This window comes from Leopardus geoffroyi, chromosome E2 (genome assembly GCF_018350155.1).
Source record: "Leopardus geoffroyi isolate Oge1 chromosome E2, O.geoffroyi_Oge1_pat1.0, whole genome shotgun sequence".
NCBI lineage: Eukaryota > Metazoa > Chordata > Mammalia > Carnivora > Felidae > Leopardus > Leopardus geoffroyi.
In genome coordinates, this window is record NC_059335.1 from 59,767,821 (window position 1) to 59,794,384 (window position 26,564).

General features: G+C 51.6%; 1 protein-coding gene across 5 annotated transcripts in view; it reads right to left on the reverse strand.

The window, feature by feature from the left end:
• Positions 1–160: 160 nt before the first annotated feature.
• ZCCHC14 (zinc finger CCHC-type containing 14) overlaps positions 161–26,564 on the reverse strand; it is a 57,730-nt gene continuing 31,326 nt past the window's right edge. The window contains exons 3-14 of one of the 5 annotated variants that reach the window (XR_006702061.1): positions 23,275–23,348; positions 14,799–14,870; positions 12,018–12,127; positions 11,275–11,369; positions 11,141–11,195; positions 9,848–10,127; positions 8,070–8,161; positions 7,250–7,377; positions 6,280–6,420; positions 4,723–6,195; positions 3,658–4,103; positions 161–3,567 (exon numbers count right to left, since the gene is read on the reverse strand). Coding sequence is in view for 4 of the 5 variants with exons in the window: in XM_045439922.1 (XP_045295878.1) it covers positions 4,048–4,103; positions 4,723–6,420; positions 7,250–7,377; positions 8,070–8,161; positions 9,848–10,127; positions 11,141–11,195; positions 11,275–11,369; positions 12,018–12,127; positions 14,799–14,870; positions 23,275–23,348 (2,660 nt within the window). In the remaining variant the exon portion in view is untranslated. Of the gene's footprint in view, positions 4,104–4,722; positions 6,421–7,249; positions 7,378–8,069; positions 8,162–9,847; positions 10,128–11,140; positions 11,196–11,274; positions 11,370–12,017; positions 12,128–14,798; positions 14,871–23,274; positions 23,349–26,564 lie in introns of all 5 variants that reach the window. The other 4 variants (XM_045439925.1, XM_045439922.1, XM_045439926.1 and 1 more) reach the window with 4 other exon arrangements.

Genomic DNA, 26,564 nt, shown 5'->3' on the forward strand with positions numbered 1-26,564 from the left:
TTATTTTCAGTACATTAAATTTACTCATAAAAACATTCTAAAAATGTACAATTTTTCCTTTTTAACAAAGTATAATAAAACATAAAAACTTCAAAAACAGAATACTTAACATTTACAATTCAAAATCAAATTAGCAGAATATTAAATATTTACAAAACTATATCTTTTAAAAATATTTATAAAGTTACATGCAATTTGTAGAATTGACATAAAAGAATGGCTCAAAAATGGGAGAATTTTCCTTCATTCCTAAAAAGAAAATCTGTCCAATATAAGCTGTGAAGATTCTTGAGTACACGAAGTCTTCGGTTTCAGTACCAAAGCCTTCATCCTTGTGCATGTGAGAACTTAATGCATGTGAGGGGCTTGTTACGATACCCGGGACTGACTGAGGACACTGATGACGCACTGAGCTCCCCTCCACCTGGAACGGCGTAGCAAAGTCGACCTTGGGCCTCAACCAGCAAGTGTGTGGTTTCGAGAGTACTGATTAAAGACTTTTTCATTCAGAACCTCGGGACTTTGCAAATTGAGCCTCTTCAGAACCCATGGTTTTAAACGTCACCTGACTCATTCTTTGGGGAGTCGTCTGCACTGTGGAAAGGAGGTCCGCCCGCTCAGGTTCCACAGGCCCATCCTCTGGGAAAGACACGGCTTCCCTTACCATCCTTAAGACTCAATTCGTACGCCATCAGTAACCAGTATGTAAAACTAGCAAGGCATCAAATAACCCACCACAGAAGCAGGAAGAGTACAAAATGACAAGGAGTGAGGAGGGTGCAACCTGATTCCACTGGGCGAGCGCTCTCCAGGGACACTGGAGTGGGCCCAGAGCAAGCCTCTCGGTCAGATCCCGATTGATCAGATCTGCCGGTGCTCCCACCGGGCCGCGTGTGTGACGCTGGGCTGAGCTGCCGCCCCCGCACCTCCACACACAGCGTAGTGCAAACTAGCTACAGTGACTTCTAAATAGTGAATTAAAACACCGAACCTACTAGCTACCATATTCACAAGCTGACTCCTGTGATCTTCTGGAGATTATAGATGATGCTGGTTGGTTGTTTTTTTCAAAATACCCAATCACGTACCTGCTTTGAAGAAAATAATTTTGTCTTTATTGTAAGTGCTAGCTCCCATTTCCTCAGTGCTCTTTAGCAATTACGAGTTTTAACATTTAAACACTTCCCAATTTTCAGTACTTTTGAAATAAAAATTAGAAAAGAAGGTAGAAAATTGGATGTTTGGCTCAAAAAAAAATTTAAATAGTTGTTTTGCCTCGACATTGTATTCTACTTCAACCTGTACATTCCACTTCCCCCATTCTTGAAGACAAAAAAATGGGGTGAGAAACTTCGATATACGAGAGACCACACACAGCCAAGTGGCCATGCCACACCTACCTGGTTGCTACAGCATTTGGAAACTGAGCCCATGGTTTCACGAAAATGACTACGTAGTTGAAAGGGTTAGTCGGATCTGTGTTTCTAAGAAGATGAGGACATCTGAGGAAATGCAAAACGCTCTTTAGGCTTAACGACTTTGGTTGCTTTTGGAGAGAAATTCATCGGAGATAATACTGCCAGCAAACATTCCCAAGTCCAAGTGTGGAAATTCACTTGGGGAGAGATCGCACAGATCGGCAGCTGAATGCTTTATGTCCCGTGTATGTCACATTTACGTTTCACAATTCTCACCTTGGAATGGCCTCACTGGAGACATCACACCGCACATGCACTTCCAAAGACACTGGGGATTTTTCTAAGACCTTTGATGACTGGAACACAGCCGCACAATGTCTGGACTCATTTACCTCAATTTGAATGTCATACTTCAAATCAAAGATCTTGTTTCAACTTCTTGTTATATGGAACGCTAACTTCTAATATTTATCAAAATAGTCCTAAGGGTAACAACAGACACTTTCATTCCCCAATACTGACCACTAAAACAAAAACCCTAAATATGATTTTTTTTCCTCTTGTTATGAGACAGTTTTCAACAATTTCACCGTGTTGAAATAGGATTTATTTAAAATATTTCTTTTTTTTTTTTTTTAAAAAACCAAAAAATTTAAAAGTTTGGCTTTCAGCACATGTCCAGGCCACCATAACGGCCTTCAGAAATATTAAAATCGTAAACATCAGTGGACACTCCCAAGTCTTCCTCTAACATCATATGACAAGTTCCAGGCTCGTACTCTTTAAGGCAAAGTTGTGTCAGTTCTCGTTATTTTGACATTTTGTAGTGTTTACAATTAAGAGATCAATGTCACATTCCCCCAAAAAAGTTGCCGTAAGCATCACCATTGCTTCAAAACCGTACGTAATACTGTGCACTGGGAAGACAGACGCGTACAGAGGTCTGTCCATTCTGCATTGCATAGAAATGAAACTCTACTAAAATAAAACGCTAAAAAACTACTAAAAGCCTTTCATTAAAAAATGTAACAACTCTGCTTTAGTTTCTCTGCAGCCAGGAAACGGATCATAAAATTTGAAGCCTCACATCACAGTGCCTCAAATTCTAGGGTATTGTTTTGATTTACACCAATTCGGCATGAGGCTGATTGTCCCATTTTAAGAACGGTCTGAGTATTATGATTTTTTTTTTTTTAATACATACTCCACTGCAAAATCCCTGGGCAAGGCCTAACCAATCAGTATTTTAATATGGAAGGCTTTAGTGTTTAAAGTAATATTGTTATTTGAGCAGAAAACTCCCTTTAGCTTTGAAGATTTAAGTCCCTACATTTCAGACCAAGCAACTTTCATTGCAATGGGGTGACACCGAGAGCTGTGTGGGGAGGATTTCTTTCCCACGTTGGATAAAACCACACTTGTGCAGATCTTGTGGCTCTGTCCTGTTGGTGCGGCCTCTTTCAGAGTCTTACCACTTTCTATTGTAGTTTTCCAGGTAACTTCTCACGGAACTAACCATTAATACACAGCCTAATACAAAAGAAGTGGACAGGAGAACGTTTCGAATCTTTTGCTCCTAAGTTACAGGACTGTATCATTGTTGAAATGTCTGTCTCCAGTGTGAATCCGTTAGCAGTCAGCCTTGGGGGCCTCGGGAGATCCGTGTGACATAAAAGAACTTGCCAACTTTGCTAAGGGTGTCGTAGCGTCCCTCGGAGCCAGCCCACGAAGGCCGGGCGGTTACCGTGTCCCTGCGAGAGCTCCGTCGCGGTGGGAGACGACCAAGACTCCACGCTACTGACGGGCTGGGGAGGAAGGATTCTCAAAGCTCTGACAACTAGGGATTCTCTGGGACTTGGACCCTTAAGATATTAAGTTGTTGCGAGTAACTATTTCTATTTAATAATGTAGTTTAAATGTATTCGCAGAAAAAAAAAAAAAAAGGAAAAGAAAAACCTGAAACTGCTGCAAGTGTTTTAAGGAGGGAAGGAGACGCTGACATCTTTGTCGTGTACCAAGTCACGCGGCCTGCTGGTGCCAACTCCTTAAACGCAGATTCTCCGAGTGTCTTGCACTGACTGGTCTCAGGGAGTCTGTCTCCCAAAACCGCAGAGACTGGCATCAGTTTACATTCTTCTGTAGTGCAATCCTTAAAAAGCCCAGAGAGATTAGTGTCTAACCACTCAAGGAACAGAACAAAACAAAAACAGAACAAAACAGAGGCGACATTTTCCCTCACCCAGGGGTGACCAGAGTCCGACTGGTGGAACGCCACGCAGGGAACTCCGACCCTCAGTACTCGAGTCCGATCTTGCGTAGCTGCCCTGGAATTACATGTGAGCCTGGAAGGACCGAGGATGGCGATGCTCCTCGGGAGACGGAGGTCTCTGCATCGCGACCACGGTGGAGACGCCGACCAGGCGAGTCCTGACGTCAAGCTCCAATCTAGGATTTTGGCAATAAAACTGAGTTTGATGCACTCCTACACTAGGTTTTCTATCCAGTCTAGTAAAGTAAAGCACCTTTGGATTAAAAATATTAAGCTCAACAGCAACTAGACTTCTCGGTCTTGTATTTAATTTCCTTATGTCTCCATGGCTTAATAGTGTTCTGTTGCCAGAGGAAAATATCAGTCTGTGGAGTCCAGACTTTCTGCTGGAGGGGCATATTTCAACCTAAAAGTACCTAGAAGTGGGGGGGGGGGGGAGGGGGGGGGAAAGAGATCAAATTTGAATCACTGCACAGTTAGCACAAACAACCAAGCTGTCCAAAGTTCTTTCTGGAGATACTGCTCAAGATGCGGTGCTGGATACCTGGACTACCTCTTCTCCCCACCCCCGAAACTAGACTCTACGAGTGCATCAGCACAGACCAGGGGTCCCCTGGCTGGTCACCAGCCCAGTCCTCTGTTGACCAGGAGCCGGGACGGGGGCAGGGGTGGCCTGACCGGCACCACAGGCCTAGGACCTGCAGCATCTAGACTCACACGCCACACCCTCGGTTATCAGCTCAACCCTGAATCCCCCCCTCCGTGCTCCCATCCGCTGCATGGCAGGAAATCCCACCGGGCCAGACGACCCGTCCCCGGCCAGCTAGGCCCTTCTAGAAGAAGGAGCAGGCTGAAATCAACAGTCTCAAAGACAAAGTAACCCTTCCAGGGGCTTCACGGCCTATGGAGAATCCCATGCTTCTCCAAAGAGCATTTGAAACATTAGTGTTCGCTTCCAAAAACAAGCCTGCAAGATTCCCTAAGGAGTAAGCCCTCGGGGGCGGCTCAGTCCGCCCCGTGGCCGCCCGCCTTTACCTTGCCGATTGAAGTCCATGGACGGCTGCTTGCAGTCCTGAGCGCGGTGCCCCGTGGCCCCGCAGTTGTAACACGACAAGTTGCCACTCTTCTTATGGCCCGGGCCACCGCCGCCGCCGCCGCTGCCGCCCACCAGCCCCGGCGCCTGGTACACGCCCGCCGCGCCCGCCATGAAGCTCTGCACGGGCGGCACGGCGAAGGCCGACTGGCCGCCCAGCACGGGCTCGGGGGGCACGCCGCCGCCATAGGGTGAGTGCACCACGGGGAAGGCGCCGCCGCCGTACTGCTGGGCGCCCACGTAGCCGCTGCCGCACACGGGGCTGAAGGGCAGGAAGGGGAAGGGGAAGACGGACGGCCCCGAGAACGGGTGCTGGAAGTAGTTGGCGTAGCTGACGGTCAGGCCGCTGGAGCCACAGCTGCCGCTGCACCCGCACGACGTGCACACGACGCAGCCCGGGGGCGGCGCGGGCGCGGGCTGCTGGGGCGCCGACTGCTGCTGATGGTGGTGGTGGTGGTGGTGGTTCTGGGCGGAGGCGGGAATGTTCCCGGGGGAGCCGGAGCCGCCGCCGCCGCTGTAGAAACTGCTTTCGGGGGCCGAGGAGAGCGCGGGGCTGGAGCTGGGGGCCGGGCAGCTGGGCACGGTGGCCATGCTGGCGAAGGACGTGGAGGGGTGGCTGCTGGAGGAGGCAGTGTTGCTGTTCGCACAGAAGCCGCCCTGCAGGGGCCCCACGGGCACACTGCTCATCGCAGAGAAGGCAGCTTTGGTGTTGGCGGTGTACAGGGCAGTCCGGGGGTTTATTATTGCAGGGGGCACGCTTATTTGCACGTTATTAGAACAGGGAGTTTGCCCGGAAATGGCAGAATCCGCGGGGACGGATGAAGACACCAGGAGTTTGATGGGGGGCCGAGCCACGTGGAAGACGGTGCTGGACGTGCCCGCAGCAGCGGTGCTGGTCTCCCCGCCCGGGGCGGGCTGCGGGGCCGGCTTCAGGACTCTGTCCAGCGCGGACGTGTGCACGACTTTGGCGCGGGGACCAAAGGAGACGGTGGGTGACACGGCGCTGCTCTCGGCAAGCGCGGAGAGGACCTGCAGGGGCTGCTGGGGGCCGGGCGTGGGGGCCGCGTCGATCACAGCGTGGCCGAAGTTCTTGTCCACTTTGATGCCGCCTCTTGGTCCCGAGAGCTTACTCCGTTCTTCGAGAGACAGCAGCGAGTGCACGGAAGGCGGGAGGAGCTTCATGTCCGCGCCCCCCCTCTCCGACTTGTGCACGGAATTCAGCATCCGGATGGGCGCCAGGTGTGAGGCCGCAGCCATCATCTGGGGGGGCAGGGCGTGGTGGCCCGATGGACCGGAGCCCGCCTCGTTCTGCACGGGGAGAACCTGGGCCGTGGGCCTGGCAGAGCTTGAAGCGAAGTGGTTCAGGAGCATGACGGGCTTCTCCTTGTCCGAGCCCTCCAAGTGAATCTCCACACCTAGAGACGGGGACAGAGCGGTCAGCGCGCCGCCCCGGGCCAGCGCAGGGCCAGCAGAGCGCTCGGCACGCCGGGCGTCCTTACGTCTGTCGTTCTCCTCGGCGCTGTCCGAGCTCTCTTCCCGGGCCTGCACCCCCATCGGGCTGGGCGAGGAGCTGGAGCACTCGGAGGAGCTGCCTTCCCGGGCCGTCTGGTGAGGGGGCTGCTCCACTTCCACCCGCAGCGCTGCGGAAAAGGGGGGCCCACACGGGTCGCGCCGGCCGGCGGCTATCACACCCTCCCCGCCCCGCTCCAGGCACACCCGTCGCGCTGCCCCCGTGAGGCGGGTGCCGTCACCCCACTTCAGACAGGACCCTGACGTTCGGAGAACACGGACTGCCGAGGGCCCACAGCGAGTTACTCACAGATGTGTGCGTGGGGCCGGGGGCCGCTGTGCCTCCCTACTCAAACGCCTGAGAAGGGAGAAGGGTCCCCCAGCCACCATGGTGCTACGTTAAGTGAGATCCACAACACCGAGGGACACCCGACACCCTGTTTTACAAGACCAAGGGACGTGACAGCTTTGTAGTCAAATAACCACTTAAAAGCCATACGGGCATGTTTTTCTTCTTGGCTGTTACTGTCCATACGAGGGGCGGCCATCGCAGGCGTCCTCCACCCCGTCTGAAGAGGTCCCCCGAGAGGGAGGCTGCGGTCAGGCAGGCTGGGCAGTTCGGGCCGAGGACCTAAACATGACCTCTCTGCACCCGCTTGGGGAAGAAGAGTATCTTCATCTATTTTGGGGATTTCCTTCTCTTTCCCTCTTGCCAGGCAGCTTCTGGCTCTGCTTCTTTTGCCCCAACACCTTCAGGCGAGCCTCCAGCTTCTAACCCAAACGCCCCTTCTATTTTCTAGCGGTGGAGACCGTAAAAGCCAAAATAATGAGAAGTAACTGTATAGACTAAAATTATGCAAATGGCAATAGGGTGGGGTGTGTGATCTAATGATTCTCAAAAGGAAGGGCCCGAGATCTTGCATCACGGCCACCCGTGCCCATCCGTCCGCCCACACCTACCTGCAGCGTGGGCGCCTCGCACGGTCTGCACGGGACCCACGTGGCTGGTCGGGGGGACGCGAGCCACTCCGCTGCCGGTGACCGGGGGTGGAGCTGCAGGGTTCAGGCACCGTTTCTCTGACTTCTCCCTGTGTGGCAAGGAAGGGTGCGAGCAAGTGAGCGCTCAGGTCCTCTGCGGAGGAACTGCTTTCGTGCAGATTCCTTACAGGGGTGACTGCCCCGCACATGTCCCCAGGTGTGGAAAACGAGGCACTGTGGCTGGTCAGATTCACAGCCAAGGGCCTTGCCTGGCACACCAAAACCACATCTGTAGAATTTTAAAAGCATTAATGAAGCTTTGATAAGCAATCAAAATAATCCAATCAATGGCATTTAACTGTAAGTGCTGGTACCCGTTCAGCTAGAGGCCGCTTTTAGGAGAATAGGCTTGGGCGACGTAATGTGGATCGAAGACAGCCAGGCCCGGACCCACCCCGAAATATCCACTGGCCCCAACTGACCAGCGTGCTCCTTACAACCAGGCACAGTTAGCAAAAATGGGAGAATTCCAGGCGTCGCCGTCCTTCCTCATCTTCCGCCTTTAGGAAGAGCCCCCTCCCCTCCCACCTCTTGGCAGTCTCTCCTCTGTCCTGCCCCTGCTCCCTGGTGCATTCAGTAGACTTCTATCTCCTTTGTTCTGCCTCAGGTGAATTCTTTCAACGCCTAGGTTTCCACCTGATCGTCATCCCACATTTGGGGGCCCCCATCTGATCAGGAGACACCCCCCCCCCGTATGTTAGAAATGAAAATAAACACACACATTCTGCAGCTGCACACTTACTTCTCCAGCTCTAGCTGAGTCTTGAGTTTTTTCTTTGCTCCCATGGTGAGGGATTCAAATTTATTTAGATCTTCCTCAGTAAGGCTCAGAAACTTCCATAGAAGAAAGAAATTACAAAGTTATTGAGAATCAACTCTGAAAACAAAGAACCTGAGACATAACTTAATAAATGCATTCTACCAGTAGGAGAGGTAAATGGATCAAACCTAACTGGACAATGAAATCCTTGGGAACATGAGGTCACTTGCTAAACGATATGGTGTCCCTTGTTCAAAATACAAAACGGTCACTCTACACATGAGGCTCACAGGCCGTGTCCCCCAGGGCCTCCACTCGCCGCCTGCAGAAGCCGGGGCACCTGGAAGGTCCACGACAGGCAAGTAAAGAAAATGCCCTCAGTTTCCACTTCTCCAGAGACTGGACCGGTGGAAGTGTCCCCCTCCTGTCCTGGGATCTACCCCCTCAAATGCAAGCCATTTATTCTCCTGCGGACAGGGACTGTTCTTTTAACAGCGCTTTTGTCTCAAACACCACCACTTTAGGGACAAAGCCACTTTGTCCTGAAGCAAGTGATCCCGAAGAGCAGAGCAGATGTCATCTGAATCGAATGGCTAGCTAACGGGAGGTCTGACACCAAGAAAACACAACACTCTGGTTCCGTAATGTCACTGGTGATGTTTATGGCTAAAATTCAACTCCTACATTGTAACATTTTAAATTGACCATGAGGCAAGGCTGGCAAAAATGTGGTTTTCAAGAGTTATGAATCGTAAGCCAAGGGTATTACAAATACAGTAAAATCTTGGTTTGTGAGCATAATTCATTCCAGAAACATGCTTGTAATCAAAGTACTCATATCGAAGTGAATTTCAAGAACCACTGGCTCAGTTGTGATCATGTGACGTTCAGCATCACGTACGACTCATAGTGCAAGACATTGCTCGTTTATCAAGTTAAAATTTATTAGAAATGTTTGCTCGTCTTGCAAAACACTTGCAGAACAGGAACAAGTTACTCGCAATCCCAGGTTTTACTGTATACTTAAGAGCCGTCTTTTATTAGGTACTAAAAGCTTGATTTCTAGGTTCAATTGCAGATTTTTGGACACATGAAATTTTTACAGAGCTAAAAGCACCGAGTGACTGCACCCAGCAGGGGGAGTCAGTTCAAACACTGCCACAGGCCTCATTTAGTTTTATCGCCAAGACACCAAGACTTAGAGAAACTTCAGAATCTTCTAGAACGAAAAAATGCTCACCAAAATTCTAAAAATTGTAAAAAACTATCCCTATGTAGAACTGCTCGAAAGACACAAAACTGATCTATTCCTTTTGGTTCTATGACCCTCAATCGAGCCAGATCATCAGTGGGTTGTTCCCTTGGGTCCAAGCATTCGGGACCCCTGTAAAATGGGCCCTTCCTGCACCGGAAGGGAGCGTGCGCACCAGAAATTCCCCATTCCTGCCAATGGCAGGGACGCTGGGGGATACGATGTCCTTCAAATTGCACGGAGTATCTAACCTGCGGAGACCACAGTTAGCTTTAAAAAAACATGTTTACAACCAGTCCTGTTCCAGTTTTTGCTTTGGCTGCAGGGAGACTTCAAATCCAAACCCACCACCCCCCTCCAGTGAGCGTGCAGGACTTGGGGCACACACCCGCAGGTGTCAAATACCAGGCCGTGTGACTTCCACAGCATGGATGGCAAGACACCCAACTCAAGCCCGCTAGGAACGAGCTCAGAGGAAGACTACGTTGCCTGTGGGTCACCCACGTACCTTCTCCATCGTGAGCTGTTTGAAGACGGGGTAATACTTGTGCAAGCGCAGTTTCCTAAGCCAGTCTAAGATCCCATTCTGCTCCTGGGTCTGAGGGGTCTGCAGACTGGAGGGCATCAGGATGGCGGGCGACGTGTCCATCTGGGCCCGGTAGGCCAGGGCTGAGCCGGCACCCCCCGCGTGGGAGCAGTGGGGCAAGGCGGCCGCGCTGGCCGAGTGCTGCATGTGGTGCTGGGCGCCGCTCTGAGAGGAGGGGATGCCGGCCACGCCACACACGGGCCTGTGGGGACAGCAGACAGGTGGTTGCTGCCTTGGACGAGAGAGAGAGGGGGGCACGGGGGCCAGCTCCGACAGGCTGGACTGCACGGGAGGCCCAGCCCCTGCCGACATCAGAGCCCTTTTTTGCCACCGCCCCTCCCCGACACCACCACCGTGAAGGCGTCCGTAGCTGTGCACACGTACACATATGTGCACACGCTTCTGTATCTGTAGGGTGTGCGTGAGTACACGCATCTGTGCGTAGACAGGTGCATTCGTATGCTCACGCTGGAGCGTATGCACACGTATGTGTGTTCGTGTGTGTCACCGCCAGACTTTTGGTTTCACTGTCTCATTTGTTACTTCTGTCATACATGACAGAACGGACTCCTACATCTTTAACAACTGAAGGCGTGTTTTCTGACCGAGTCCCAGCAGCGGGCTGAGAGGAGCGCTCTGCATTCGGCTTTCTGCCCTGGCCCCAGTCACACCAGACCGCAAATGCACACGTGTATCGGGTGCTCCCTCTGTGCCACGCGGAGGGGAAGAGGGCAGCACTTCCACGGGCCTCGTTACCTGACGGCATCGTCACACCATCTGTGCACCTGTGTGACTGTGACACGGGCCCATTTTAATGGCCTGTTTGTCCCCTGAGCACTGCGACAGTTGCTGTCGGGCCTCGTGCTGACAGAGGATCCTTGGAGCACTGGCTGTGCCACCTCACGGCCACAATCGCTCCCTGGTTGCTTATAAAAAGGAAGATTCCCTGAAATTCTGGTTTCCTAGAATGTGCGGGGCCCGGAGACTGGCATTTGCGATACAGGGTCCTTGTGAATTCCGGCTCCAGTGGCTCAGAAAACCACTTGTTTCTCTATGTGGAGAAGTCATAAACCAGAGCATCTGTATCCAATCCTCTCACAGCATTATTCGAGACCAACTCCAAAAATGACTTCACTCTGGGAACAAGTCTTTACACATCATCAGCAGAAGCTCCACCCTGACCTGAAACGTGCTGGTTACCCAGGAACGTCTCACCTTCCAGACACGCCCATCACGGTGCCCACTTTGGAAAGGGAAGGGGTGCCAGGACCTGTAAGTTACAATAAATGTCAGAAAGTGTACACACAATAAAACGGTTTTGTGTATTTAATCACATTTCACAAACTCACTTGGACTTTGAAGCTGTTGGGTGGGAGATGAAGTGCTGAAAAATTTCTTAATGTGGTCATTTTTCAATACATGAGAAGGTAATGAAGTCAAATACCTAAAAATTAAACAAAGTGGTTTTATCAGCATTAAGGCGGTATTCCCAAAAACTCACTGGGAGACAAATTTTAATTTCCAATGAAGAGAAACACACACTAGAGTGAGGTGAACAAAAGCACCACAGCCCGCACTCTTTCTGCTTCAATTCAGCTGGACCCCTGTTACGACTCTTACCACCCCCCGGGGCCACCTCCGTCGCAGGGGCTGGGTCTCCGGGCCCGGACCCAGGCAACAGGCCTGCCCACTCCGCACACTGACCAAGCCAGGGCGCGCTCTGCGGCTGGGGGACGCCGGCCGGGGGACTTCATCGGGCCCTGTTTTGCCCTGCAACAGTCTCAACTTTCCACTATGGGACCTCATTTCATCAAACTGTCAAAATCACACTCAACAGTGACATATACTATGAAATTCCTTTACTCGTATCTTCAAAAGCATGCCTTTCAATTCTCCATAAGGGAGGAAAATCCATGGAGGCAAAACAGAGACCCAGACTGCTGAACACAACATGTCCCCTCAAGAGCTGCTGGGGTGACCACGAGGCTCAGGTGTGCACTCGCTCGGCCCTGGCCACGCCACAAGGCCCACGGGCAGGCACCACGGGGCAGCACCCCAGGCCCGCGGGTGCAGGGGCACAGTGGCGCATTACCTCAGGTCCGCTTCCAGATCCATGTGGCTTCGCTCTACGTAAAAGGAATCTGGGCCGGCCAAGCAAGGAATGAATTTCTCCAGATTTTCTTCAGGGTACAGCTGAGGTAACTGAAAGAGACAGAAAAGCATCGGAGGTCTGTCCAAATTCACTTGACACGGGAACCCCTGCGGTCGAGAACTGGGTAGGTCCTGGGTGCTGACATCTGTGGGACACTAGAGCCCACCCTTGTCTCAGATCTCTGGGATTTTACTTCCACTCGGGATGGGAAAGCCACAAGAGAACATCACTCCCAGCACAGCTTCAGGAAAAAGCTTGGTCATCTACACAATCTCCTTCCCGTGAGCCCATCAGAGAACTAAGTTGCGAGGTCACTATGTGAACTGAATTTCGAGAGGGACCTGCCCCTCCAAGGAGAGACAAAACACATGACCCATCTCTGTGGCAGAGCACAAGGAAGAGGGGGCCACCACGCCAGCAGGCAGAAGAGGTCAGAAGACGGGACACTTCCCGCAGGCTGAGTGTGGGCCAAACATGAGTCAGGCGAGAGCCCCAGACACCAGGGGAGTGTGCCCTCCTTCCCAAGCTTGCTTCCACAGGAGACTGGAGAGAGTCCCCAGGGTGGCAGAGGTGGGGGCTGGCTACCCCTGGGGGCCTGGCAGGAACCCTCAATGCCTCTCCCTGGAGCCTTCTCCAAATCCGAGACAAAAGCCCTTAAGCCTTAGGGATGAGGCGGAAGCAATACCCTCCTGCCTCTACAGGAGGGGAGGGAGTCTGCTTGGCATGAGGCCACAGGCAGAGAAGCCCTGCTTCTGTGGGGAAGGTAGTACGCGCACGACCCTCTGGCCCTGACGAAAAAGCAAAAACCCTCTTGGGCAGAGGATGCTACGCCAGGACAAAGCCGGGATCAGCCAGTGTTGGGGAAGAAAGGGGCAGGGATGCCGAGAAAGCCCCCCAGGGCCCCGTGCCTGGGACTGAGGCCGGACCAAGGGGATGGAGAACACCTCACCCCTACGTCTGTTACCAAGCAACAAGTGACCGCAGTCTCCCCTCCGGTTCAGGGAGAGCCCCTCCGGGCCATGGACACAGAGGACTACTGAGGGCTAAGAATGAAGTCGGACCACTGACAGGAACCTCTGACACTGCAGGCCCCTCCCCCGGCTCCAGGTGCAGTGAGGGACCAGAAGCCCACAGGGTACACAAGCCCACAGCAGCAACAAAACCCAAACCCAGCTCAACTCCTGACTGGACCAATGCGAGGACCCCCCCAAGGGCCTGAGAGCAGCGGCAGGGCGCCCATTCCCAAGCAGATACATGGCTTCCCTCGGTTTCTACATTTTCTAAGCACGATGTCTATCATTCAGTCAAAAATTGCAAGATACGGGGGAAAAAATAAGAGGGAAAAAAAACTATGGTCAAGCTAATCATCAGAGCCAGACTCAGAGATAACCCAGATGCTGGAACTATCAGACAGGATTACAAAATAACCATGATTAACATACTGAAGGATTTAGTGAGAACACAGACAACACACATGAACAAACGGGAAATCACGGCAGAGAGATGGAAACTTCAGTAGAAGACGTGTCAAACAGAAAAGCTAGAAGAAACAAAAAAAACCCAGGGAAACAGAAAACCACGGTCCCAGAGATGAAGAACTCGGCACATTAACTAGCCTCAGGAGCAGCCTGGGCAGAGGTGAGGAGAAGCCCCAGGGAACTTGAAAACAGGGCAACAGAAACCGTCCAACTGAAACACACAGCGGAAAGAGCAAGAAAAACAAACAGAGCACCCAAGGGCTGTGGACAATGTCCAAGGTCCAGGTGCATGGAGCGGACATCCCAGGGCCAGAGAAAGGATGGGGCAGAAGAAACATGTGAAGAGATCATGGGTGAGAATCCTCCAGAATTAACAAAAGGCAATAAACCAGATCCCCAAGGAGGCCAGGGAGCCCAAAGTCCAGCAGACAAGCAGCACTGCGCCCACCCAGCGGGTCCAAGTTCCCGCCTGCATCACCACAGGCCAGAGCGATGGATTTCGTACCAATCGAGAGGCCAGGCACACAGGAGAGGAAATGTAGCGTTCTCAGTGTGACAGAGGAAAGTGCATCCAGGGGGAGGGGCAGTGATCCCAGAAAGCATGGCTCACAGGCCAGGAGGAAAGGCGCCAGCAAACAACTTCTGTCTGAGCTTTTAAAACAGGACCCATCACCTGGATTTTCTCCTACAGGATTACGTCCTTGACTTTATAGTGAAAAACGTAACACTCGCTTCGGAGACACCGTACATACGTCACTCCATGAAATAAGGGGACTCATTAAGATGCACCTGCTTTGGCTAAAGACAGGGGTTCACCACTCTGACCCGGGCCAGTGGACTCCGAACACGTCTTAGCCATAAAGGCACACACGTGCCTACGTATGTACACATGTCAAGTGGCGTTTAGTTAGTACTGGAACCTTTTGTTCAGGTGACAGCTGTTGAAACAACTGGAAAATCCAGTATGTACGACAGACCCAGGTGGAACCAGGTGGAGTCTCTCTGAGCCTCCGCTGCAGAGTAACCACACCAAACACCCCTCAGCTGCCTGTGCAGGCCACAGCGCCCTGCGTCTTCGTGCTCTCCACAACTGCAGGGAGATCGGATCGCGGCACCGGGGACCAGGCTTTTATGGCCATGCACCAATTACTTGCTCTGCCAGCTGAAGGAAGCAATCCACTGAAATCACTCTGCAGTGTTATCAAGAGCCTTTTAATTTTTGAAGAGCCCTTAATCACCTTACCTTTGACATAAATTCAGTCACTTCAGAGGAAGATTTGGTTACTGATGTTACTGAAGAATCAGACCACAAGACCTTGAAAACAAACAAACAAACAAACCTTAAAAACAGACGCCACATGTGTGACTCACAACGCACCTGTCCGGGGAATCTTCGTGGGCACAGGTGCAGTGAGCGTGATGAGCCCGAAGTGTGGTGGACCTTGTGAATGGGGTAGTTACACATCCCCTGACTCGTGAGAGGAAAGCTCACCTGGCTCAAGTCCCTTGAGGCTTAACTTCCTGTTGTGTGCAATTATTCAAATATCACCAATTACTCGCAAGCATGGAGTCTGAGGCTGGCTCCACAAACTCGCACGCAGTCGCTGACCCTTACGACCGGCCGTGTATGCCAGCGCCCACCGTCCTCAAGTGCACCTCCTCTTAGGTCAGAAGGAGACAAGGCCCCTGCCCTCAGGGACCTGACAGAACAGGCCCGGGCCAGTCAGAACTAGCAGAGCGCTGGGGCCACGGGCTGGGTAGAAAGCACCAGAAAGGGCTTTCTGGAAGAAGCTCTACAGTGCCGCGTGTGCCCAAGACTGTCCACACTGCACTTACTCACCCGCACACGAGGGGTGGGAGGTTGTATTTCATCCCGGGGTCAAAGCGGGTCTCCCGAGACGGACTGCATGCGCCCTGGGGGGAGGGCTGTGTCACCTCCCTCCCATTTTTCCAGTGTTTCCTGACCACCTGTGGGCACCACCAACAAGTTGGGGGGGGGGGTGAGAAGGGGCGGGGGTGAATGGAGGTGGGAGGAGGTGGGGGTGAGTGGGGGTGGGAGGAGGCGGGCGGGGGTGGGGAGCAGCACTCAGGTGCCTGAACTGGGAAGTAGCATGTCCACCACAGGAAGAGGCGCACGGGTGTGAGGGGTGAGGCGGGCAGGGCCACGACAAGAGGGGTTAGACCATGAAGCAGGGATTTTGCCCTCAGATCCAGAAGAAGCCACTGGAGGGTTTCAAGCCCAGAAGTAAAGTGACGAAAAAGAACGCATTATGTTTCCAGCGATGGAGTAGACAGAGCGTGGCGGTTTGGGTGGCCCCCCTCTGCTCCCCCCTCCTGCCAGCACCTTCTAAGAAACAGCCCACTGTGGTTGCTGACGGCCCCCCACGTCCCCTTTCCTCCGCCAAAATCCACACGAGTCCCTTCCATCCCCACAGCTGCCGTGACAAATATGAAGGTGGCCGTCTCACCAAGCTCCCACGAGACACAAGCCAACTGAGGAAAGGGGCTCCTCCCCTGACCTCGGAGCTCCGGCGCGCAGCGGCCTCTCCGCGTCCCACGCTGGTGCTCTCTGAACCAATGTGCCTCGCCGCCCAGATGGACCCCACAAGGTGCACTTAACTAACCCGCTCCTGCGTGAGACAAACAACTCTCACGACACCGGCCACACGTTTGGAGCAAGCTGCTGCCCATGAAATACCAGCACCATCCACGACCAGAGGCAGGAACGCTCTGGTCCTTAGACGCTGGACGCAAAGCACTGCTGACGTCCCGCGTCTGTCAAAGTGCATCACGGGGTGGAGGATCTCTCTTCTCCTCGTGCCTCTCAGACCAGGGAGGACTGAGTCCAGTCGGAGTCTGCCTCCTTCTGTTCACGTTCACATCCGTGAATGCATCTTAGACCCCACGAAACACGAAATCCAACGCCCAAGCAACAAGCGCAGCATGGACAGATCACGTTATGTTGAAACAGACAATCTGCTGCCCCAGAAGTCGTGTGCTTTAAACAGGCAAAATCACTGCAGGTGTCAGCTCCTGATACATTTCCATTTACTTCCCAACGGAGCTGATAATTCAGCCTAAGGCAGACAGAAAGCAAGGGCTCACTTCCAGGCTGGCCTCGGCACCACCATGCTCTACAGCTGACACAGCTTCCTTCACGCTCACCCTCAGCCTTCCCCGCGGGCCCAAACCCCTGCACGAGAGGAGGGGACAGGCCCCGGGAGGGGCATGGACACAGAACAGCCTCATGGCATGCCACGTGCTAGACACATGTCCCGTCAAACTCAAGGTGGCACCAATTGTAAGCTACCCCATTATCTTACGTACCACCAAGGAAAAAACTTGCCAGACAAATTATGGCACGATATTTTCCTGTCGCTTGTACCTATTCAAAGAGCTACTAAGACAGACTGTAAGATACCCCAAGAATAAACAAAACGCAAAATGTGCACAAAACAGACAGACTATGTCACATTATGTCTCGGTCCCCTGACTTACTTCTCAGCTCCATCCCCGACGTCCCTGTGTCGCCCACAGCACCTCAGCCAGAGGCCCTGCCACAGCCCGGACGTGAGCAGGCGGGCCCAGCACTAGAACATCTAGCACCAGGCCTTGGAGAGCCCAAGTAGGCCTGGTAGAAACAAAGGCCATGTGCGAAGAAGAAAACAGTTTTAAAAAACTAAAAACAATCATTACTATTCTCATTGAACTACAGAAGAAAGCATAGCCAAGAACAGGATGCTATGAAAAAAGAACGGCCAGAGAAAAAGCGTTCCTTGAAATGGAAACAGGACAGGAGTGAAAAATTCCATTGAAGAGAGGGGAGATGATTCAGTCTTCCATAAAGTGGACCGAAATACCAAAGGGAAAGAAAACAGAGAAAAATATAAAAGAAAGAACCAGTCTCGAGATCCAAAATGCAGACAGCAGGAGTTCCAAAGCAAGAAAACAGAGAAAAGCAGAGTGGAGGAAATCAAAAGGGAGGATTCAGGACGAGGCCCCCAAATGATGGATGTGAGTTTTCAGGTTAAAAGGGTCCATGCAGTCCCAGCACAATGATGAGAACAGACCCACGGCCAAGCATGGGTGAGGAGTGGGCAAACACCCAGGACTGAGGAAACCCTGAAAAGCACCAGTGAGACAGGAGTGCTCCCCATTTCCTAAGGAAGAATGATGTCCAGCCGCCAAGTGAGTGTTCTCAGTACCACGCCAGGAGCATACAGACCTCACACACTGTACCTCCGGAGCGCCCTCAGAAGCCAGCAGACAAAGGATGACATAAGACCCGAGAACAGGCAATGGTGCCTGCATGGAGGGAGGCAAGTGGTGGTGAGGGGAGAGCCGCGTGCCCACCAAGGACCGCCGCTCCACACGGTAGCAGAGTCGCAGCTCAGAGATGGAAGCAACGGGGTGCCGGGACTGAGTGCGATGAGGGGTTTCGGACGACTGGGGGACTCCTAGGGTGAAGCCACTTCTAGGCACCGCTCCTTAAGCAGGAACCAAACCGGCACACAAACAGAGACAATTCCAGGGAAAGCCCTGAGCATGTACCACGTGGCTCCAGGCTCAGCAACCCTCACACAGTCACACTACTCCCAGCAGCCACTGTGGCACACACTGAGACACGCTGTTCCCTGCTGCTCCTGGCCGTGGACGCACAATTACTGGAGTCTCCACACTCTGCACACAGAGTTGATAGAAACAGAAACTTAATTCAAAACATAGTGGTCAAGACTCATCTTTGCCAACGCTGAGATGATACTCAGAGAAGTCAAGATTATTTTGAAATGAAAAAATAAAACTTCCAAAGAAAAGATCTAGCACTAAAATAAACGTAATGCCTGGATTCCTGGGAAAGAATGGCACAAAAAGAATGTTTTTTTTCATTAAATGTGTTCCACAGTTCTTTTTAAGTCAATTAAAATCCTACAGTCCAGTAAGTATTTCAAGGGGTTGGGTCATCTTTTGGTCTTTTTTCCCCCTCTCTATCCTCACATCTAACAAGAAAATCTTTTCATTAAAAAAAGGTTCAGTGATTCCAGTGTCTTAACAGTGAGAGGGAGAAAGCTGGTAAATGCGGACGTTTCCCACGTACGTGGTTACGTACGAACTTGGGATTTCCAGTCGCTTGCTTCCTGCCTCCTGATCTGCTCTCCTCAGTAACCAGTGACTAGCAATGGCAACTTCCGCAAAAGACACAACCAACTCCATGGAAAAGAACAGGAAGCGCAAAGTGCAACCTGTAGTACAGGTTTACATACTGACGGCATCTCGATCCGGCTACACGGGCCCTCCTATAAAAGACACCTTTCATCTGTCTCCTGGAAAACAGGGATATGTACAAATTAAAGCTGGAGATAAACAGGACTGCGAAGACGGTGGGCAGGGGCCGCGGACCCCTCCCGGACCCGGGAAGGCTGGCAGGAGGAAGGCTTCCCCGCGTCCCCTCTGCTGCCAGCACACAGGCCCGCCGCCACGCGCGGAGGACGCCCCTAGAAGTGTTCTCCCTGCTGTAGTCCCAGAACAGGAGCTGTTTATTTCCGTACAAGAGATGCCACACTTAACGGACAATTTAATTTTCATTAGTTAGGGTTCTGTGGGCAAAAGGAAAGGCTTAATCCTCAGGTAGCTTTTTAAAAAAAGTTTTACTGAGTTATAACAGACGATGAACTGCACCTATCTAAAGGGTGTAAAACTCGGTAATTTTGGGCACGCATTTATGCCCAGGAAACCATCACTCCTGTGGATACAATGAACACACCCGTCACCTCTAGAAGCTTCCTCCTCCTTTCCTGAGGAGGCTGCTCCTGCGTCACTGTAGTTAGTGTCCACCTCCTACAACCTTTTGCAAGTGGGCTCGGACAGAATACACTCTTTTCTGGCGAGGGCTCTGGCTTTTTGTACACAGTGTCATTATTTGCACATTCTCCACATTGCTGGTGTAGCAACAGCTCAGTCCTTTCCACTCCGGGTAGGCCCACACCCTCCTGTGGACGGATATTCGGACTGGTACACATAAAGCTGTCGTGAACGTTCCTGTACAAACCTCTGTGGGAACAAATGCTTTCATTTCCTGCGGATCAACACCTTGGAGAAGAACTGAGGGGTCAGACTTCAGGGAAATATTTAACTTTGTAGAGAACTACCAGATACCTTGTAAAGACACTGCAGCCCTGTGCACACGCCCCACCAGTGCGGGGACGGTCCCCAGCTGCGGCCACCACGTGGGCACGCAGAGCCTCACTAGGGGTCTACCTGACGTTCTCCTAACGACTAGTGAGACAGACGGAGTATGTGCTCACGTGGGACATTCGTCCTCCAAACACGTCCTCTGCTCACGTGTCTGTTCACATCTTTGGCTCGTTTTTTATTGGGTTGTTTTCTTATCACTGAGTTTGGAGAGTTCTTTACAAACTCTAAATAAAAACTCTACCAAATATGTAACTTGCAACCACCTTCTCCTGGTGTGTGGTCTGTCTTTGCACCTCCTCAAGGCGCCTTTTTTTTTTTTTTAATTTTTAAATGTTTATTTTTGAGAGAGAGAGAGAGAGAGAGAGAGAGAGAGAGCGCACGCACAGGGGAGGGGCAGAGAGAGAGGGAGACACAGAATCTGAAGCAGGCTCCAGGCCCTGAGCTGTCAGCACAGAGCCTGATGTGGGGCTCGAACTCACGGAACTGTGAGATCATGACCTGAGCCGAAACGAAGAGTCAGATGCTTAACTGACTGAGCCACCCAGGTGGCACTCAAGGTGCCTTCTGGGGACCAAGTTTGACATCCTGAGCAAGTCCAATGTATTTATTTTGTCTTTTATGGATCATGTTCTTGGTGCTGTGGTGAAGAAATCTGCCTCGCCATACAGCCTTGTACGCTTTCTTCCACACTCATAATTTTAGGCCGTGCGTTTAAGACTATGACCAGTTCTGAAGTAATCTTGTATAAGGTGTGAGGTTTGGTCAAGGTTCCTATTTTTGCATATAGGTGCTCGCTCGGGAACTGTTTGTTGAAAAGACCATCCTTGGTGCACCTGGGTGGCTCAGTTGATTTAAGCATCCAACTTTGGCTTAGGTCATGATCTCACAGTTCATGGGTTCAAGCCCCATGGTGGGCTCTGTGCTGACAGCTTGGAACCTGGAGCCGGCTTCAGATTCTGTGGCCTCCCTCTCTCTCTCTCTCTCTCTGCCCTTTCCCCGCTCACACTCACTTGCTCTCTCTCTCTCTCAAAAATAAACATCGAGAAGAGAAGAGAAAGAGAGAAAAACAGAGAGAGAGAGAGGGAGGGAGAGAGAGAGAGAGGGAGGGAGGGAAGGAGGGAGGGAGAGAGAGAGAGAAAGAAAGAAAGAAAGATCATCCTTTCTTCACTGAACAGCCTGCCTGCCAATTGGCCGTTTACCTGTGAGTCTAACCATGGACTCAGAGCTGAGGACGCCCCCCCACCTTGTGGTGACCCCCTCAAACCGGCACCCCTGGGGTCTAGTAGCAAGTCCTAAAGTCAGGAGTGTGTGGCTTCCAACCGTCTTCTTTTCAAAATTGCCTGGACTACGCTACTGTTCTTTCGATACACACTTGAGGGCTGGCTTGTTGATTTCTAAAATGGAAAAATCCACTGGGGCTTATATTGGGGGGGGGGGGGGTCGTTCCAGATGATAGAAGGGTAAGCCAAGGCAGGTTCACTGCTGTCCCCAGGCCACCCACACGCTGTTAGCAGAGTTCCCAGTTATATGCCCAACTGTACACAGCCCCCAGGTGGCCTCACTTCCTTGCGGGACAGGAGTCCCCAAGCTGACGCATAAACGGCAGCCATCAGCAGCACCCCTCTAAGCCCAGCACAGAACAAGCACACAGTTTAAGCTGCGCAAAGTGTTTTGTAAATAATATTTTTTTCATGGTGACTATGTCCTTCCTTTGTGCCTTCAAAGACAGTTTGGGCTGTGAAGTCCTTAAGGATATCAAGTCAGCACCCCAAAAGAAAAACCAGTTTGGACTTCCGGGTTACTGGAGGATTATCACTTTCCCGAACACAGGAATACTTTCACCAGTTCTCACATCAGGAGGAGGGAGCTCTTCAGAAACCGAAGCTTCTGCGTTAAGTGCTAAAACACTTCAGCTTACGCACTGGGATAGAAACGTCTTCAACTACACACCTCACCCGTGTGACGGCATCCACACTGGGCGACGCTCCCAGGTCCGGTGCCGCCAGCTCGGAGCTGCCCGTGGCCACGAGGCCGGGGCTCCAGGCTCCTCTCGGAGTCGTGCCGCTCACCTGCAGGGGACTCAGGGCACTGCGTCCCCATTCTTGCCAGCCCGCTGCCTCCCTACCCCTGACCATCACTCCCTCCTCCAAGGGGCCACAAGAGGCTAAGTGTGTATTTCACCAAAGCTCGTGTCTTCAGAGAGAAGGTGTGGGCATCGTGTCGGACACAGTCACCACACCTCCCACAAGCCCAGGTCGTGGGCCCAAGGACGGGGGCAGATCGAAGCCTAGCATGACTAGATGGGCTGAGTGGGGCCCCCTAGCCCAGAACGGCTCCACCCCACGGAGGCGGGGGACCCCTAGGGGAGAGATGGCAGAGAGGCGCAGAGCACGAGGGACAGGAAACGTGCTCAGGGTCCCAGGGACCTGCTAAGTCCCGCCCCTTTGAGGCCTTAAAGATTTCAGGATTCCAAGGTTCTCCCGTTGCTGAGACGTGGGTGCCAGTCCCAAGTTTTGACAACCTCCAAAACCTTAGGCAAGTCTTTCCCGTATATTCGAAGACACACGCATAGCAGAACAGGAGCAACGGATCCCCATAATGCAGTGTATCTCCCAAATCAAAAGAAGATTTTATTTTTTAGTGGTAAAAGTATTTCAAGTATTTCAATGCAGCTGCTGAAAAATTAGCGAACCACACACAGCATGCATACTAGATACTAACCAGAAGCTTTGATTCCTGAGAACACTCCCCACAAGGATGCAGGAAGCAGGTTTCCTTGTCAATCAGTATTCAGGCACATGGTCAAAGGAGAACCTCACACAACATGGCGGGTAAGAAACAGAACCGTGGGGACATGGCCACCAGAATACATTTCCCAGCCTTTTCTGCAGCTAAGTGGGACCAAGAAACTCAGTTTGGGTCAACAAAACAGAAACAGAAGTACCTGTGGCTGCTTTAGGAATGTTCCTTAAAAGAAAGAGAAAAGTAAACTTTCCCTTCCCCTTCTTGCTACCTGGAATGAAAATGTGACGACTGGAGCCCTGGCTGCCACGCTGGACCGTGAGGCTCGGGGTTGCACCCCAGGGGATCAAAGCAGTCGGCTGGGAGAGCCCAGGCCCCGAAGGACCTCCCCAGCTTGCCTCCTGGCACACTCTGAGGCCACCGAACCACCGTTACTGTGTGCCTCCAATCCTAATACACAGCGTGTCTCAATTTTCACACGGAGTCTCTGCTTCAGCCAACTCTGGTGAGCAGCCAGCAGCAGCTGAGCACAGCAGTCTAGACGACGCTTAGCACTCGGGCTGCCGAGGCCCGGTTGTGGGGGGCACAGCCGCACAGGCTGGAGTCGGCCCGCCCGCGGCCCACGCCTGGCTTTCTGCCCCCCCACGACACTGGCACGGTGCTTGGCTCTAAGGCCCATCTTCCCTTTAGATAAATCAAAGTATCTGATCACGCCAAAGGTTTTCATCCTATCCCTCAGAGGAGAAAAGGGGGAAAAAAAAACAAAACGAAACATGACATCTTACCTCAAAGGAACATTCAACATTTCTTTCATTTTTTGTGTGTGACAATCCCTTCAGGTCTATCTTTTCAACACTCACTGTAAAAGCAAAAGACAACAACAACAACAACAGACAAAATTATAAAAATGAAATAACACTTGAAGTACATATTAGTTAGCATTTGGTATTTCAGTAATTTTCAAAATGAGGCTTTTGAGGCCAGCGCAGTCCACTCTCCTCTGCGGCGTGCTCGCCTGGGAAGAGGAACTGAGGGGGGGCAGAGCAGTCACACGCAAGAATAGCGGTGAATTGAAAAGCGGAACAGAAAAAAACAGGCAAAAATTCAAATCCTAGAAAAGGAAGAGAACGGTACTTAAGCTGACTTGAATGCGCAAGAGCACAGCCTCTAATTATGACTAAGGACCAGCTCTGATCTGTTCTGATTTCTGAAAAACCAATGCGCCTTGTTTTCGGCTGTGACCGTCTCAGACACCAGTGCCCAGACAGTCCCATCTGGGTCTCTTCATCAACAGACACGGATATCCTTCTGGGCCAGGGCCAGGGCCAGGCCGGAGGGGTTCAAGGCAGCGGTTACGGAGGAAGTGACGAAGGTGCCTAGCCTCGGAAGACCAGAGAGGGCCTGTCAGAGGCCGCGGCCACACAGACGGACAGTGGCAGAGGAGAGACAGAAGCACCATGAGAACTTCCTGCGGACATCAGTCCCGCCCCTCCCTGCCACTTACAGGGGTGCCTTCTCCTTCTCCTCAAAACTAAAATGGTACAGGGGCACCTGGGTGGCTCAGTCGGTTAAGCGTCTGACTTCGGCTCAGGTCATGATCTCGCCCTTCCCGAGTTTAATCCCCGCATCGGGCTCTGTGCTGACAGCCCGGAGCCTGGAGCCTGCTTTGGATTCTGTGTGTCCCTCTCTGCCCCTCCCCTCCACTCACGCTCAATCTCTCTCCCTCTCTCAACAATGAATAAACATTAAGAAAGAAAAACTTAAAAACATTTTAAAATGGTACAATCAGGTTCCCAGCACTTAAGCTTAAGTTTGAAGATGCAAATTAAGTCTGTAAAATGCAAATATCTGAGCACAAATACGTGTTGAAGATAAAACAGGCATTTACAAACATGATGCAGTTTGCAAACTCCCAAACCACACGAAGGGCCGTAAGTCCTATTTCCGATTCAAATAGCAAAGTTCCTCAAGCGCTCCTGTAACTACTTCCTCCAGTGTATGTTTCTTGCAGATGGGGACAGTCTAGTCATCCACCCTGTGGCTAGTCAGGCAAGACCGTGACAGATACAGAGCTTCAACATGTGCGGGTCGTACGCCCCTTCCCCCATTTCGCTGCTCGCTATTCCTAGACATGCCTTGGCAGTGGACTATGGGGATCTCTACAGAGCTTTAAAATCTCGCTGTGCAACATAAAACACTTGACGTCAACTTCTGAAACGATTACGCTCCACGTCCTGCGGACGCCCAATGTCCCGGACTGCCACACGAACGGTCTTCTGAGGTCTTCTCCAAGAACACCAGTGCCCGAAGGTGTTCACGGGCACGCCCAGAAAGCTTCACAGTCAAACAGCCTGGAGGAAGGGGCGCTGTGGTGGCTCAGTTAAGGGTCCGACTCTTGCTTTCGGCTCAGGTCATGATCTCTGCGCTGAGTGCAGAGTCTACTTGGGGTTCTCCCTCCCTCCCTCTCTCTCTCTCTCTCTCTCTCTCCCCCTCCCTCCCTCTGCCATCCTCTTTCTCTCAAAATAAATAAATACACATTAAAAAAAAAAAAAGCTTGGAGGAGAAAAATTCAAGAAACTGTCCGTGTACATAAGCACATCAAAGGCTCTGAGCAGTCCTGCAATGAATAAATCAGTTCTTATTAACAATTCCCCAGTTTTTTGGGCCACAGAACTCTTTCTTCCCTTACTGTGAACAGACCTCCCAGAGAACAACAAACTGCTCTGTGCAACTTGCTCTGGGGAGGCTTCTAACCCCTGCGGTGCCCGATGCTGTTGCCACTAACCACATGTGACCACTTAAATTTGTATTAATTACAACTGAATAAAATTAAAAATCCAATTCTTCGGTCGCACTAATCACATTCTAAGTGCTCAACAGCCAGATGTGGCCAGTGGCTGCCATACCGTGCGGCAGAGACACAGAACATTCATGGTCACCGTTGAGGGTTCTAGTGGGCAACGCTGTTCTGAGCAGGGCTGGCGGACTAGAGGCTGCCCCAGGCCTATGTAAATGGCTCTGCCGGCACACAGCCATGCCATTTGTTTACATATCGTCGGTGGCTGCTTTCCACCCCACTACAGCAGAGCCCAGTAGTTGCGCCAGAAACCCTACGCTTCCTAAAGCCAAAAATATTTACTATCTGGATCTGAGCAGAAAAAATGTGCGATCCTTGCTCTAAAACCAACAATTGTTCATTCACCAACATGTCCTGTCAGGTTCCTGCTGTGCGCAAGGTCAAACTCCAGGGGCTGGGCACAGAGCAGAAAACACAAGAGGCGGGTCCCTGCACTCCAAGGTTATGGGCTGTTGCTGGAAAGACCTTCCACTTGCTGAAGTGTTCTCTCCTAGGCCTCCCTCACTTTGTAAAGTTGCATCAGGGTCGATATGCACCTTGGGAGATTCTAGAACCTATTCGGTTTGGAGTATTTTAAGCTTAAAATAGCACCTTACAGGAAGGAATTACTCTAAAAAAAAAAAAACCCAAAAAACAAAAAAGCGTTTATTTCCTTTCTGGCAAAACAAAGAAAACACATTTTGAGGTTGCACACCTCCTTATTTTCACTCAGTGAAATCGCATGCTGTTCCTGTCTGGCTTCCTCAGTCAGAATGTCAGCAAATAAACAGCTTTTCTGTTTTCCCGATCAGTATTTTTTAAAACTTACCCACATGACATCACTCTTACCCAGAACTTCCCCCTTTTCAAACAAGAGAACATACGAAGTCAATGAACACAGAAAAATGCAGTCAGCATTCTCCCTGGCCACAGGACAGCAACGTGCACCTAAATGTTCCAAGATTTAATATTTGGATTTATGCAGAAAAGTAAAAAGAGAAAACCCCATCTGGCCTGAAAGCGGAAGTGACTCATATCTGGACAGGACAACGTGGAAAGCAGATGGACGTTATTCAGCTGCTCGCAAATAACAGAGGCTTCTGGAACTCCGGGGCTGCAGGCTGGGCGGCGGGAGCAAGGGCCCTAGGCCGGCGCCACCACCCCACCTGCGGGCAGCCGAGCTCTGCTCCCGGAATCCGCCTGCGGTGGGATTCTCCCTGAGAAGGCACCTGCGGCCAC